This window comes from Cervus canadensis, chromosome 3 (assembly GCF_019320065.1).
Source record: "Cervus canadensis isolate Bull #8, Minnesota chromosome 3, ASM1932006v1, whole genome shotgun sequence".
In the NCBI taxonomy this organism is placed as follows: Eukaryota; Metazoa; Chordata; class Mammalia; order Artiodactyla; family Cervidae; genus Cervus; species Cervus canadensis.
In genome coordinates, this window is record NC_057388.1 from 94,411,142 (window position 1) to 94,424,995 (window position 13,854).

The window sequence follows — 13,854 nt, forward strand, 5'->3', positions numbered from 1 at the left end:
AGATACAAGGACTAGCTGGGCTGCCACGTATGCACCAAGTTAAAACATGAAGGTTCTCTTTTTAAAAGGAAGAGTAAGGATTGGACATGAAAGGCAATTTGCACCCTAACCTATGCTGTCCTGAAAATACTCTGGAATATTATCTCCAAATTCTGTCTAGCCTGCCTCTCCTCCTTACTCCTTCCACTCCACCCTCCTCCCCTTTACTTTCTCTCAACTTTATTTAAATGCTGGATTCTCCATGGTTCTGGTTTTTGGCAGGCATCTTCACCACTTGCTCAGTATGCTTTTGCCTGATCTCATCCACATCATGATTAAACTTCTGACTTATATATTCAGTTTGAACATCTATCCTGATCTTTAAGGCCTTCCCCACCACTCACACACACTGAGACTTACCTACTTTAGTCCTGGAAATACTATAAATGGAGGCTTTCCTAAAGTGAATCCATAATGTTTCCTAACAAACTTATTTCTTCATCTGGAGCATTCTCTATCATGTTAAATGTGGAGATACAATGCAGTTTTTTGTTTTTTTTTTTTTGCTTACTTCACATGTAATCAGTCACTAAGTCTTTAGATAATAATGTTCTTAAAATTTCTCACCTGTCCTTGCTACTAATACTATCTCAGTTCAGTATTTTCATATGTAAATTCTAATACAATAGTTTCTTTTTTCAATTTTCATGCTACTCCAATTCAGACTCCATACATTGGTTGGGTGATCTTTGTAAAATTCAAGTCTGATCGTAATACTCACCTACATAAACGCTTTTAATGGCATCCTCGCAGAAGAAAACAAGATAAATCACATGATACATAAGGTATAATCCACTTACTACCCACCTCTTCAGTCATGTTTCTTGCTAAATCCCATGCTGCAGCTGTGCTGAACAGCTTCCCTTACCCTAGCGCATTAACACATCAGCTCTCTTGCCTCTGTGACTTTTCTCACACTAATGCTTCTGCTTTGAAAGGTAATCCAGTTCTCTATTAGATTCCTGGACACTAAGTTTTGAGGACTCAAGTGCCAATTGCTTTTTGAAGCTACATTTGTGGTCCCTGAAGTTGTAATGACATTCTTATTTATATCACACTAGGCCTTTGACTCCCAGGACAGGTGACCTCTCCTTCCTTTAGATCCCTGCGTGTTACATATAAACTCCTGCCACAACAATCACAACACTTTAATGCCCTTGTTTTACATTTTACCAAATAGGCTGACAGCAGTACTAAGCTTAACAGTCTCTAAATTCACAAAGCCTTGCACAGTGTCTAACAGGCAATAAAATGATAGTCTATAAATGCTTTTAAAATTAATTGATATAGATTATTACTATATATAATGACAGACTAGATCAGAACTAGGTTCATCTACTTACATTTACAGCATGATTCAGGTTGTGGTCAAGTTTCCTGGAGGATGAAAAGGCTGCTACGGCCAAGTTAAGTGGCCTCAGCAGAAAGAGAGATCATTTGTCATTCTAGGGAGTAAAAAACGTTTAAGGCCTCATAAGAAATTCCTTGATTTTCAAAAGTTATGGCTTTAGATAATCACACATTATTTTTTAAACTTTGTATTTTGTATTCGGGTGCAGCCGATAACAATGCTGTGACAGTTGAGGTGAGCAGGGGAGAGACTCAGCCACACACACACGCATCCATTCTCACAGAGCTCGCCTGGCGCCCAGGCTGCCGGGTAACACAGCAGGGTTCCCTGTGCTGTAAGGTCGGTCCTTGGCGGTTATCCATGTTATTGTAGCAATGTGTACACGTCCATCCCAAACCGACCCTCTCCCCACCACCCTGTCAACCATAAGATCGTCCTCAAAGTCTGAGTCTGCTTTGTACGTAAGTTCATTTCGTTTTAGATTCCACATATAATGGATATCATATGCTATTTCACCTCCTCTGCCTTACTTAAAAGTTCACTCAGTATGACATTCTCTAGGCATGTCCATGTTGCTGCAAATGGTATTATTTGACAGTAAGTCATTGACTATGGGAAATGTTTTAAAAAAATTAAAGTCATACTATCTCTGCCCTTGAACAGAATAGTTTACAATGTAGCCAAAAGATAAGGTATGCTGGCATGAATCAAGAAGAGGTATCTTTATCTACTACTTACTTCAGAGAGCCTAATTCTGTTTTATACCATCAGTTCTTAATCTGGATAAACAGGCCAAAAAAAACTGGATTAGTAACATTTTAAGAATGACTTCTTAAACTTGTACTGAGGTTATCTGATATTATATTGACAAAAGGCTTTTGTGGTGAAGATAATTATAATTACGCTGATCAACTGTTAGAATACTAAGCAGCTGTGTTTCAATGAAAAATTTATCAAATTAATTAAAAAATTAGCATTTAGATACAAATACACACACAACACTTCGGTGGATGTTTCTTTGCATGTTGCTAGACACTGTTTTACAACCTTAGAATATAACCACTGATTATAGAATAACCACTATATAACCACTAAATAAAAACTTAGCAACCATGGTTTGATATATTCAACTCACTTTTGGAAAGAAAGTGGGTCAGAATCAAATACAAAATGAATGCCTGAATGAATGTATCTGGTATTAAATGTCCCATAGGACTCTTAAAATGTAAAGGAACAAAAGCAATTCTTTGTCCTCTCCCTTTAACCACTCGACTAACTCTTATTCAACTGTTATTCTGTGTGAAGCCCTTCTGGAATTTTCCAGAGAGTGAGTTGGCTTGGCTTCTCTCCTCCTGTATGCAAGGGCATGTTGCTGACCACACTTCAAGGCAGATACTGTAGCTTGGCTTATCTGAAGTCTAGTACAACCCCCCTTTTTTCTGTGCTTTCCTCCCCTACAGACGCTGAGAAGAAACTGAATCCCCAGACTCCCTTAAAGCTGTAAGTGGCCATCTGGCACAGAGCTGGCCTCTGCTGCGGACAGCTTTCTTTCTCCATAAAGCCCCAGGGACAAGAGAATCCTTAGTTGTCTTGAGACAGTAAGGACTAGGGAAGACAGGGGAGAAGAGAGTGTGAGTGCTAAGGACAAGGGCAGCCAGTCACTCAGCCTTGGACTGTCATACCTTCAGGTCACTTTTTCTTTGAGATATAAGTGACACAGAGCATGACACTAGGTGTACAATATGATGATTTGATACATGGATATACTGCAAAATGATTACCACAATAAGACTAGTCAACATCTATCACCACACAGAGTTACAAAGTCTTTTTTTCTTAGGATGAGAACTTATAAGATTTACTCTTAACAACTTTCAGATGTGAAATACAGTATTGTTAACTATAGGTACCATGCTGTATGTTACATCCCCAGGACTTATTTATCTGATAATTGTAAGCTTGTGCCTTTTGAACCCTCCCACCTCTGGCAACCATCAACATAACCTGTTCTCTGTATTTGTGAATTTTTAGATTCCACACGTAAGTAAGATCATATGGTATTTTTCTCTGACTTATGTCAGAGAAATGCCTTCAAGGTCCATGTTGTCACAAATGGAAAGGATATACTGTACAATACAGGGAATATAGCCAATATTTTATAATAATTATAAATGGAATATAACCTTTAAAAAATTGTGAATCACTGGATGAACCTAGAGATTATCCTATATAAAGCAAGTCAAAGACAAACATTATATGGTATCACTTACATGTGGAATCTGAAAAACAGTACAAATGAACTTATATATAAAACAAAAAGACTCACAGACACAGAAAACAAATATGTGGTTACCAAAGGGGAAGGGAGGGATACACTGTAACAGATGTACACTGCCATATATGAACAAGGGTTTATTGCATAGCACAGGGAACTATATTCAGTTAATAACCTATAAAGGAAAAGAATTTTTGTTTAAATCTCTGTAGCAGGAGTTTTGTTACAGTTGAACTCCACTTCTCTTAGAGGATTTGTCACAGTCTTTAATTATTTGCTAACTGTGCTGTACTGGCTGTGAAGTCACAGGTGGTGGTTTAGTCGCTAAGTCATGTTTTACTCAGACAATCGCGTGGACTGTAGCCTCTTAGGCTCCCCTGTCCATTGGATTCTCCAGGCAAGAATACTGGAGTGGGTTGCCATTTCCTTATCCAGGGGATCTTCTCAACCCAGGAATCGAACCCGGGGAAGTCACAGGACCAGGTGTTAAATCTTGCTTTGCTAACTTCAGGGCTGTGCACCCCGTCTGCCTCTCTAAACAGTGTGCTAAACAAGCAACAGGAAATGGCATGTATGAACGACAATACTTGCAAGGACTTCTAATTTATGTGGTGGGCTGTGTTGCTATTTTAACTTTTTAGTTTGAAAAAAATAAAAAACTGATTCTTATAACCTCAATTAACTCTTAAAGAGAAAAGTAGCCACCCCAACCTATTTACATAACAAAACCTAACAAATGAAGCCCCTCTCCACCCCAGGAGCAATAAGTCATTTTATGTTTCACTGTACTTCTCATTTGGAGACAGTGACTACAGTTCATTTTCAGGTGCATATATAATGGTCTTGGATTTGTTCTTATGTTACAGCTCTGGTGTCAAAGTGGTTGGGCTTGCATCCTCATTCTCCTCCTAACAAGCTGTGCGATCCTGGGAAAGCTTCCCAAACTTGGTGCCTCAGTTTCCCCACTCATAAAATGGGGGATTAAAAATCGTACCCACTTCATGGGATTACTGTGAAGATTAAATGAATCAATATACGTAAAGCACTTAAATGACATTTCTTAGGTATAAGTACTATTTTAACTAGGAGCTAATTCATTTACCTTCTCATCAACTCTATGTGGTAAGTACTAGCCCCATGTCTCAGAAGAGAACACTCAGGCTGAGAGGATGAGGAATCTATTTAAAGCCACCAAGTTATTAAAGAGAACTGAGAGCCAAACTTGGAGGTGTGTCACATCACAGCACACACTTTATGTCACTGACAAACTAGCTAAAATAATGATGCACTCCAGTCTGGAAGAGCTAAACAGGTAAAAAAACAAAAAGCTTACAAAGGACATACCTGTGGATGAGATCTGTAAGGTGTATCAAAACAGTATAACAACTGGTTTCTACAGTATCTGGGGGGTACTTTTCTAGCTATATCAAGCCTGCTAGTTCTTTCCTCATGCAGTTTCTTAAAATAAGGCAGTTCAGAAAAGGTATTGCTCAGTTCTTTGTAGGTCACTAGTCCTAAAATTTTTTTGAAACTAAACTTGCCCATGTTACATGGAAAAGAACTTTGGGGGTTAAAGCAATAACCATAATATGTGTGCTTTGAGAATACGCGCAACTGTTTAGATTTTACCAGGAGTGGAATAGTGAGTAATTTGAGTAAAACAATGTTTGTATCTACCACACATCTACTTGTTTAAGCTGAAAAGGGGTCGACTTCAAGCAGCAAAATCTGTACCACAGACACCTCTTTTGACAATGCTGGTATTTGAGAGGGATATTCAAATTTTATTATCAGCTGGCTGCTTAAGTTTTTTCATGTACAGCATAGAAAACACATTGGGCAAAATCTTCAACGTTATCAGGTTAAGATGGTTTTCTAATAAGAGCAGTTTTAGTACTTTTGTTCTCTACAGCAGTTGTACATAAGATGTTAATCATTTTACCTTTTTATAAAAGGAAGCGAAAGTGAAGTTGCTCAGCCGTGTCTGACTCTTTGCAACCCCATGGACTATAGCCCACCAGGCTCCCCTGTCCGTGGGATTCTCCAGGCAAGAATACTAGAGTGGGTTGCCATTTCCTTCTCCAGGGGATCTTCCCGACCCAGGGATAAAAGGAAGGCCATTGAGTAAATCTGTTTTTCACTCATTTATCCACACAATGAACAGAGTGGTCTGAATCAGCTGTGCATCAGAGTTGCACAAACATCAGTGGTTACATATTTCTCTTGAAAGGTTACAGGAGGTCCTAAGGAGGTAAATTCTGTGACACAGTGTAAAGCAGAGAAATAAAGGAAAACAAAAAAGCCAAGTTTATTGTGGACTTTTCTCTCTCAGATATAGCTTAGTATGCTAAATGTCTCTACCAACAAATGAATTTATAATAAGTATATTGTCAGTTTGATTCTATAAGAATAAAACAGTAATTATATTTTAAAAACTCATTAAATTTTATAAGATTTGTGGTTCTCTCATGCTAGGGTGCCTTTTCTCTTTATTTGTTTAAAAGAATTCTTATTTAATAGGAGGTTGAGTGGTCATTTTTAATAGCAGTATATAGCATCTAAGGGACAGAGTATAAACAAACACTAGAGTAATGAATGCTTATCTGTCTGAATTCTAAATGATAGGAAACTTAAATGTTTACTTTGATGTTAAGTATTTCCCTTTTCCCCACAATACCCTAGAGTGGATTATTTAGAAACAGTTTTCCTTAGAATTAACAAGGAGACATCTTAAAATCTTTTATTATCAAAAGAATTACATAAATTATAAAGAATTTTAGTAAGTATAAATATAGAAATCTGATATATATTAAATACTATACTAGATTAGAGGAAATGTGTAGCCTGATAGTGTATTAATGTTACAGGCAAACAATTACTTCTCACAGAGAACTGTTTCTTTAACCACACAGAAATTAGATGCTGCCAAATTATATGTAACTGTGAAAAATAAATGAATTTTAGACAACGAATCTATCAGCTATAACAGTTCAAGAGCACCATTTTGTGATTAACTCTCTTCTACATAATGTGTGCCTGCAACATTACTATTATTCAGGCATTTGAGATTTTAGTCAGATTTTTATACATCTTTTAAATATCTTTTATTCCAAAAGTTTCCTCTTAAGATTTTATTCAGGCAAAAAAAAAAAAAAAAAGGAATCTTATTCAACTGTGAGATAATTACAATTTAAAATGACAGGTGCTTACATGGTCTATTTTTGCTTTCATAACATTAGGTCGAAGTCTGTCAGGTTTGGTCTTTTTAGTGACTATGGGGCAGCTGCCACTTCTGTTTTATACCCTCACTTGGGCTTCTTACTCCCTGAGACTACTCTATTCACCAGGATGCTTCTGGAGCCTGAATTTTTAATCTGTTTCATCTGTCTCCTTTCACCAGTTTTACCACTATTTCTCATGTACTCTGGATTTGGTGAGTACCAGGAGTTTTGTTTATTTAGTATTATTTAGTAGTTCTATAGTTTTAGCTTATATTTTTAAACATTCATGTTCATTTTATATTTCAATATTTGTTTTTATTCACACAGTAATTTCTTGCTTATTCCTTTTTACATCTCAGTCTTCTCCTTTGGGTTTAATTTTTAGTTCACTTGTTTGCTGCTCAAGGGTGCTGACCACTTCTGGGCTTTGAGCTGCCTTGGATTGACTCCTACTTGTAACAGTCCGGTCTTGCTTATGTTTGGGAACTCTTTCTTCTTCAACTTCATCTCACCTGCTTTCTGTCTCTCAAGGATAAGTTATTGTCTCATGAATCCCATCTTATGGTCTAAAGCAGATGTCGATTCATTTATTTTAAAAAACCTTTTCTATCATCCGAGGATTAAAGGGGGATACCCTGGCATATGCTCAGACCTCAGTCTTGAAGTGAAAGTCTTACAAGTGTTGATCTCTACATTTTTTTTCAATCATGAGTGTAACAATAAAAAATCAGGCCAAATAGCTTTTACCTGCAGAAATATAGTCATTTCTCCTAACTGTCCATGATGATAAGTCTGAAAAGGAACTCTCAAGGAGGAGAAAGAACATGTGTGGAGTCATATCTTGGAAAAAATTCTTGATTCCATCACTTTCTGTTAGACTTTAGGAAGTTGTTTAACTTCCTTTATGGTCACCTTATGTATTTGGAGATTACATAAACAAAGATTATATTTTCCATAGATGTTAGCTTCCTTTTTTGCTATATGGATAATAAAGAATTAAACATCTTAAATTCCTACTTGTGTCATAACTTCATCTTCCACTGCATTAAAATAAAAATTGTCCAGTAAATGGCATAGCTTGATTTTGTTTTTACCATTACTTGTGATCACACTGAGTTTTAAAATATTATTTTGGCTTTTCCCTTATGCTAATGATATACCAGTGGAATAATATAGTTGACTCTTCGTTTTTGTGGTTCCTCCACATTATTGTGGATTCAACCAACCATGCATCGTGAAGTAAATTCAGCATTTACTACTGAAAAAAATCTGCATGTATGTGTGCTGGTTCAATACAAACCTTTGTCGTTCAAGAATCAGTTGTATATTAGAGCTGTCAACAAATCTGGAAACTTCTAAACTATGTACTTTCAAATAAATTCATAGTAATTGATAAGGATTCTAATTTTGATAAAAAGCAGGACAAACAGATTACATAATATAAACTCTGACTGGACTTTAAATAAATGCACTGGAATAGCCTTATTTTAGTTAATTAAGGATTTTTGAAAGAGCACAATTTCCTCCTTTAAAAATTTTGTTAACTACTGGGTATCCATTAAGAAGCTTATACAAAAATAAAATCAACATAATTAATTTTGGAAAAACAACACTACATTGCTTTAGAAAGGTAATATGTTGCTTTCAAAAAGATAAAAAGAAAATCTTTTTTTCATCTAAAATAACAGCTCTACATGGTTACAATTGGTCTGCCATCAATATAGCCACTGCTGAATGTCACTTATTTAGCTACAAAAATTAAGGCTTGGATATAATGAAAGGACAATATTACAGGCACAAATAAAATTTAAAAACTACTTTAAAGTCAGGAAACTCAACTTATAACCAATAATTCAGCCATATAGTATATATATATATATAGTATATATATATATAAATAAATAAAAAGACCCTTCTGGGATAACATATAATGGCTTATCATACATTCAAATCAAGCCAGCTTTTCAGGAACTTATTTAAGTAGAAGATTTACGGTCTTAATGACCTAAAGCATAGTGTTTTGGGAATAAGAAATATGGAATGATGGTTTGTGCTCTAACTATCTTAAGAATAATTACTTCTTATTTTGTTTGTCCTAGGTGGAAAGAAAGGCTTATCAGAAAGAAATACAGTTCTGACCTACAGTTTGAGATCTGGCTACAAATAAAGAGCTGGCTTAGGGGTACCTTATTTGGTAAATGACCAGAGCCCTAAGCTAAAAAAGGATCCCATGGAGGTTTTTATTTTCAGAGAACAAAAACCCTTGGCTAGGTAGAAAAGGTCATGGAAAGAGGAAGAAAGGAGGAGTCATTCATTTCTTGTTTGTATTCTGACTTATTAATTTGTAATTGAGATATAACTGATAGTATAATACTAATGATAATTTAGGGTATACAACAAAATGATAAGTGTATGTATTGTGAAATGATTACCCCAATAAGTTTAAATAAAAATCACCTCACATAGTTTAAAATTTTTTTTTCCTCTGAGAATTTTTAAGCTCTAAGCAACTCTCAAATATAATACAGTATTGCTATTTCTTTTGGTCTACACTCAGAAGATATATTGAGGTGGGGGAATTAAGCTGACCCTGAGGAAGAGAGCTGAGAGATACACGCAGAGAAATCAGATGCTGGTCACGTGGCTTAAACCCACGGACAAGCTGCGCCTTGACCTAGAACTACGTGAGTCAACATGATCTCTTTTACTGCTTGAGCCTGTCTAAGCTTGGTTTAGTTACTTGCAATAAAGAGTCCTAACCAATAAAATATTACAATTAAATCTTCCATGAATTGTAAATTAATATTTGTAGCTTGCGACAACCAATTTTTAACACAATACAAAAATATTCCCCCAAGGCTGAAATTATCCATAGTTCTCAAAGGTTCTTTTTAATCTTTACATGGATGGGAAGACAGGAGAAAGATACAGTGGCTGGAAATCTTCATGACCACATCCTACCACAGATGCTGGATCTATTACAGTGGCAAAGAATAATGTGTTCCTTTATTTTGGGTTTTTATATCAGTATGGTATATAATATCTAAAAATTACCCCAAACTTCCCAAAAACCACCACCACACATTTCAAGAAATCCAGTATTTGTGCTGAAGGTATGGGTAAACCCCCCTAATTTTAAAGGACCTGAGTTAACTGCTTTCAGATAGCACCCTTGAAAAGTTGTCAATAAAGTGTTGGAACAAAAGTACTACTTTCTTTCCCAGTGTTCTCCAAATCCTACTGAAACTGAATCTATGAAGCATAAAATCCTCTTTAGTCTTAAACATAGTAAAAGCTACTATTTATTGACTATTATTATATGTCAGGTACTGTGCAAAATGCTTCAAATATATTTACTCATTTTATTTCTAATTTCTTTCTTCTTTTAGCAGGACTTATTTGAAAATTCCAAATTAAACATTATGGACACTTTCCAGAATATGGCCATGAAAAGATAATCTTGGGATTAATATGAGTGCCTCATTTTACAACGATTTCTTGTCTTCCAACATTTGTAGTTTCCATCTAATACAGCTAGAAAGGTTGCAACTGACTGGTTAATTTCTAAGGCTGGACTCTGACCTTCATTTGAGAGCTTGTAATCAAAGCCAAAACACTGGAAAACTCCAAATGTACCATGATCTCAATCACACCAAGAAACCAAATGACTGGTAGAGCCCTTACAGCAATCTGCCTCAATAATCTTGCTCAGAAAGATCACTACAGACAGAGAAGTTTACAAATTTCAAAGGCAAAGTTATTCAAAATGTGGTATGTGAATCTGGCACCAGTCTGCAAACTGTTACTAGCACAGGACAACATTTTTTGTGTTAAGTACAAAGTCTAGTTCAGCTAACTTTTTAAAAAAACTGCAAGATACTCTTGATGAAGGAGACTGTGTTGACTTATTTTCTAGCCCCGCCTCTTTACCCACCAAGAACTGCTAACAGCGTGTGAATCAGCTCTTTCGAGCAACACTGCTCTAGACTTCAATTTTGGCTGTTATCTCTAATTTTTCTGTTCCTGATACCACACAAAATGTAAGTAAATTAATAACCAATTACTTAGCTTGAACAGTTAAAAAACAATAGAAAAAGCAATAAAAATCAGCAATTGACCTCACCTTTGACAGAAGCAATTTCACGCAGGAAACATGACCTTCATAGACGGCAGACAGAAGAGGTGTGATATGATGTTTATCTGGAGCCTATGAAAGAATGAGATATAGATCACTTTATCCATTTTTCATTTTTTCCTTCTCTCTAGATCATTAGGGAATGCTTGTAAATAATTGAAAATCAATGTTCTGCCATTTTTAGCCTCTTATAGAGCTGACAGAGGTGTAGGCCCACAAGCAGTTTCTCCTTAGAAGTCAGCACAGTGAAACAGGGAGCAGGACTTTGACCCCAGCGCAGATCTGGACTCTGGCACTTAACTGTGTGACTAGTTACTTAATCTCTCCGAGCCTCAACTCCCCACTACTGAAGGCATGCCAGTGTGGAGAGGTAAGAGAGGCCCACAATTGGGTCAGGTGACACGGCAGTCCCTGCGATGTGAAAAGTTCATCTCACTTGCTGTTATGGTTAAACATTTTTCTGAAACTCTGAAATGCAGAAGCTACAAAAGGCAAGAATCAAGAGATAACTGCTGCCTAACCGTTGTCCAAAAATCCACTTTTAGATTTTTCGTATGACTACAGGGCCTACCCTCCATTGGGTGATAGCCATTTGCCACCTACAGATGGTGATTAACTCTCAAACTGCTTTAGAACATGAAAAGGAAGCATGAACCATCTATCCATGCCTCTCACCCACCAGTTTTATCAGTTTAAAAAAATAAACTTGTTTTGCTTATTTAAAAAAAAAAATCACAATCATATATTTCTAAGCTACAGAAATTTGGCAAAATTTCAGACTATATTCTTACTTCACATGAGATTTCCACCAGCAACTATCTTATAAATCTACTGAAAACAACTACCCAAAAGCATACAACAGGAATTTTTTTCTAGAATGATAATGTTCTTTACATACATTAATATCTGCTCCTTTCAGCAGCAGAAATTCCAGGATTTCAAGCTGCCCACAATCTGCTGCATAATGAAGAGGCTTTCTTCCACCTTCTAGTGTCCGGTTGACATCTTCTCCCTTAGAAGCCAAATGAAAACAGTATTCGTAAGGATGGCAGACTGAATGAAGAAGGGAAATAAGGCATCTGCTATCTTTACTTTCTTAAATATACAAGGGTTTCATCAAAGAATTACATTTCCTGCAAAGTGAAACAAGCAACCAAGAACTTGAAATTAAATTCTGCACAATCGTTAGCACACAGTATGACCGCAATTCAAACCATTAGTCAAGCTGAAAACAAACAAACAAAAAATGCTAAATGTAATGAAATATATTACTGTGCTCTATTTCTTAAGTGAACAATGCAAAGAAACAGAATAAAACAACAGAATGGGAAAGCCTAGAGATCTCTTCAAGAAAATCAGAGATACCAAGAGAATATTTCATGCAAAGATGGGCACAGTAAAGGACAGAAATGATATGGACCTCATAGAAGCAGAAGATATTAGAGGTGGTAAGAATACACAGAAGAACTGTACAAAAAAGATCTTCACAACCCAGATAATCACAAGGGTATGATCGCTTACTTACAGCCAGACATCCTGGAAGGCGAAGTCAAGTGGGCCTTAGGAAGTATCACTATGAATGAAACTAGTGGAGGTGATGGAATTCCAGTGGAGCTATTTCAAATCCTAAAAGAAGATGCTGTGAAAGTGCTGCACTCAATACGCCAGCAAATTTGGAAAACTCAGCAGTGGCCACAGGACTGGAAAAGGTCAGTTTTCATTCCAATCCCAAAGAAAGGCAATGCCAAAGAATGCTCAAATACCACACAATTGCACTCATCTCACATGCTAGTAAAGTAATGCTCAAAATTCTCCAAGTCGGGCTTCAACAGTACGTGAACCATGAACTTTCAGGTGTTCAAGCTAGATTTACAAAAGCCAGAGGAACCAGAGATCAAATTGCCAACATCCACTGGATCACTGAAAAAGCAAGAGTTCCAGAAGAACATCTATTTCTGCTTTACTGACTATGCCAAAGCCTCTGACTGTGTGGATCACAATAAACTGTGGAAAATTCTGAAAGAGATGGGAATACCAGACCACCTGACTTGCCTCTTGAGAAATCTGTATGCAGGTCAAGAAGCAACAGTTATAACTGGACATGGAACAACAGACTGGTTCCAAATCGGGAAAGGAGTACGTCAAGGCTGTATACTATCATCCTGCTTATTTAATTTGAGAGTACATCATGAGAAATGCTGGGTTGGCAGAAGCACAAGCTGGAATCAAGACTGCCAGGAGAAGCATCAATAACTTCAGATATGCAGACGACACCACCCTTGTGGCAGAAAGTGAAGAAGAACTAAAGAGCCTCCTAATGAAAGTGAAAAAGTTGGCTTAAAACTTAACATTCAGAAAACTAAGACCATGGCATCTGGTCCCATCCCTTCATGGCAAATAGATGGGGAAATAGTGACAGACTTTATTTTTTTGGGCTCCAAAATCACTGCAGATGGTGACTGCAGCCATGAAATTAAAAGATGCTTATTCCTTGGAAGAAAAGTTATGACCAACCTAGCTGCTGCTGCTAAGTGGCTTCAGTAGTGTCCGACTCTGTGCGACCCCATAGACGGCAGCCCATCAGGCTCCGCTGTCCCTGGGATTCTCCAGGCAAGAATACTGGAGTGGGTTGCCATTTCCTTCTCCAGACCAACCTAGACAGCATATTAAAAAGCAGAGACATTACTTTGCAACAAAGGTCTGTCTAGTCAAAGCTTTGGTTATTCCAGCAGTCATGTATGGATGTGAGAGTTGGACTATAAAGCTGAGCACTGAAGAATTGATGTTTTTGAACTGTGGTGTTGGAGAAGACTCTTGAGAGTCCCTTGGACTG

At 36.8% G+C, this 13,854-nt stretch overlaps 1 protein-coding gene across 1 annotated transcript in view; it reads right to left on the bottom strand.

Moving 5' to 3' along the window:
* Positions 1–13,854, bottom strand: part of MTPN (myotrophin) — a 72,797-nt gene that overhangs the window by 12,297 nt on the left and 46,646 nt on the right. Inside the window, exons 2-3 of the mRNA XM_043463799.1 lie at positions 11,920–12,033; positions 11,010–11,093 (exon numbers count right to left, since the gene is read on the bottom strand). Coding sequence (XP_043319734.1) covers positions 11,010–11,093; positions 11,920–12,033 — 198 coding nt within the window. The remainder of the gene's footprint in view (positions 1–11,009; positions 11,094–11,919; positions 12,034–13,854) is intronic.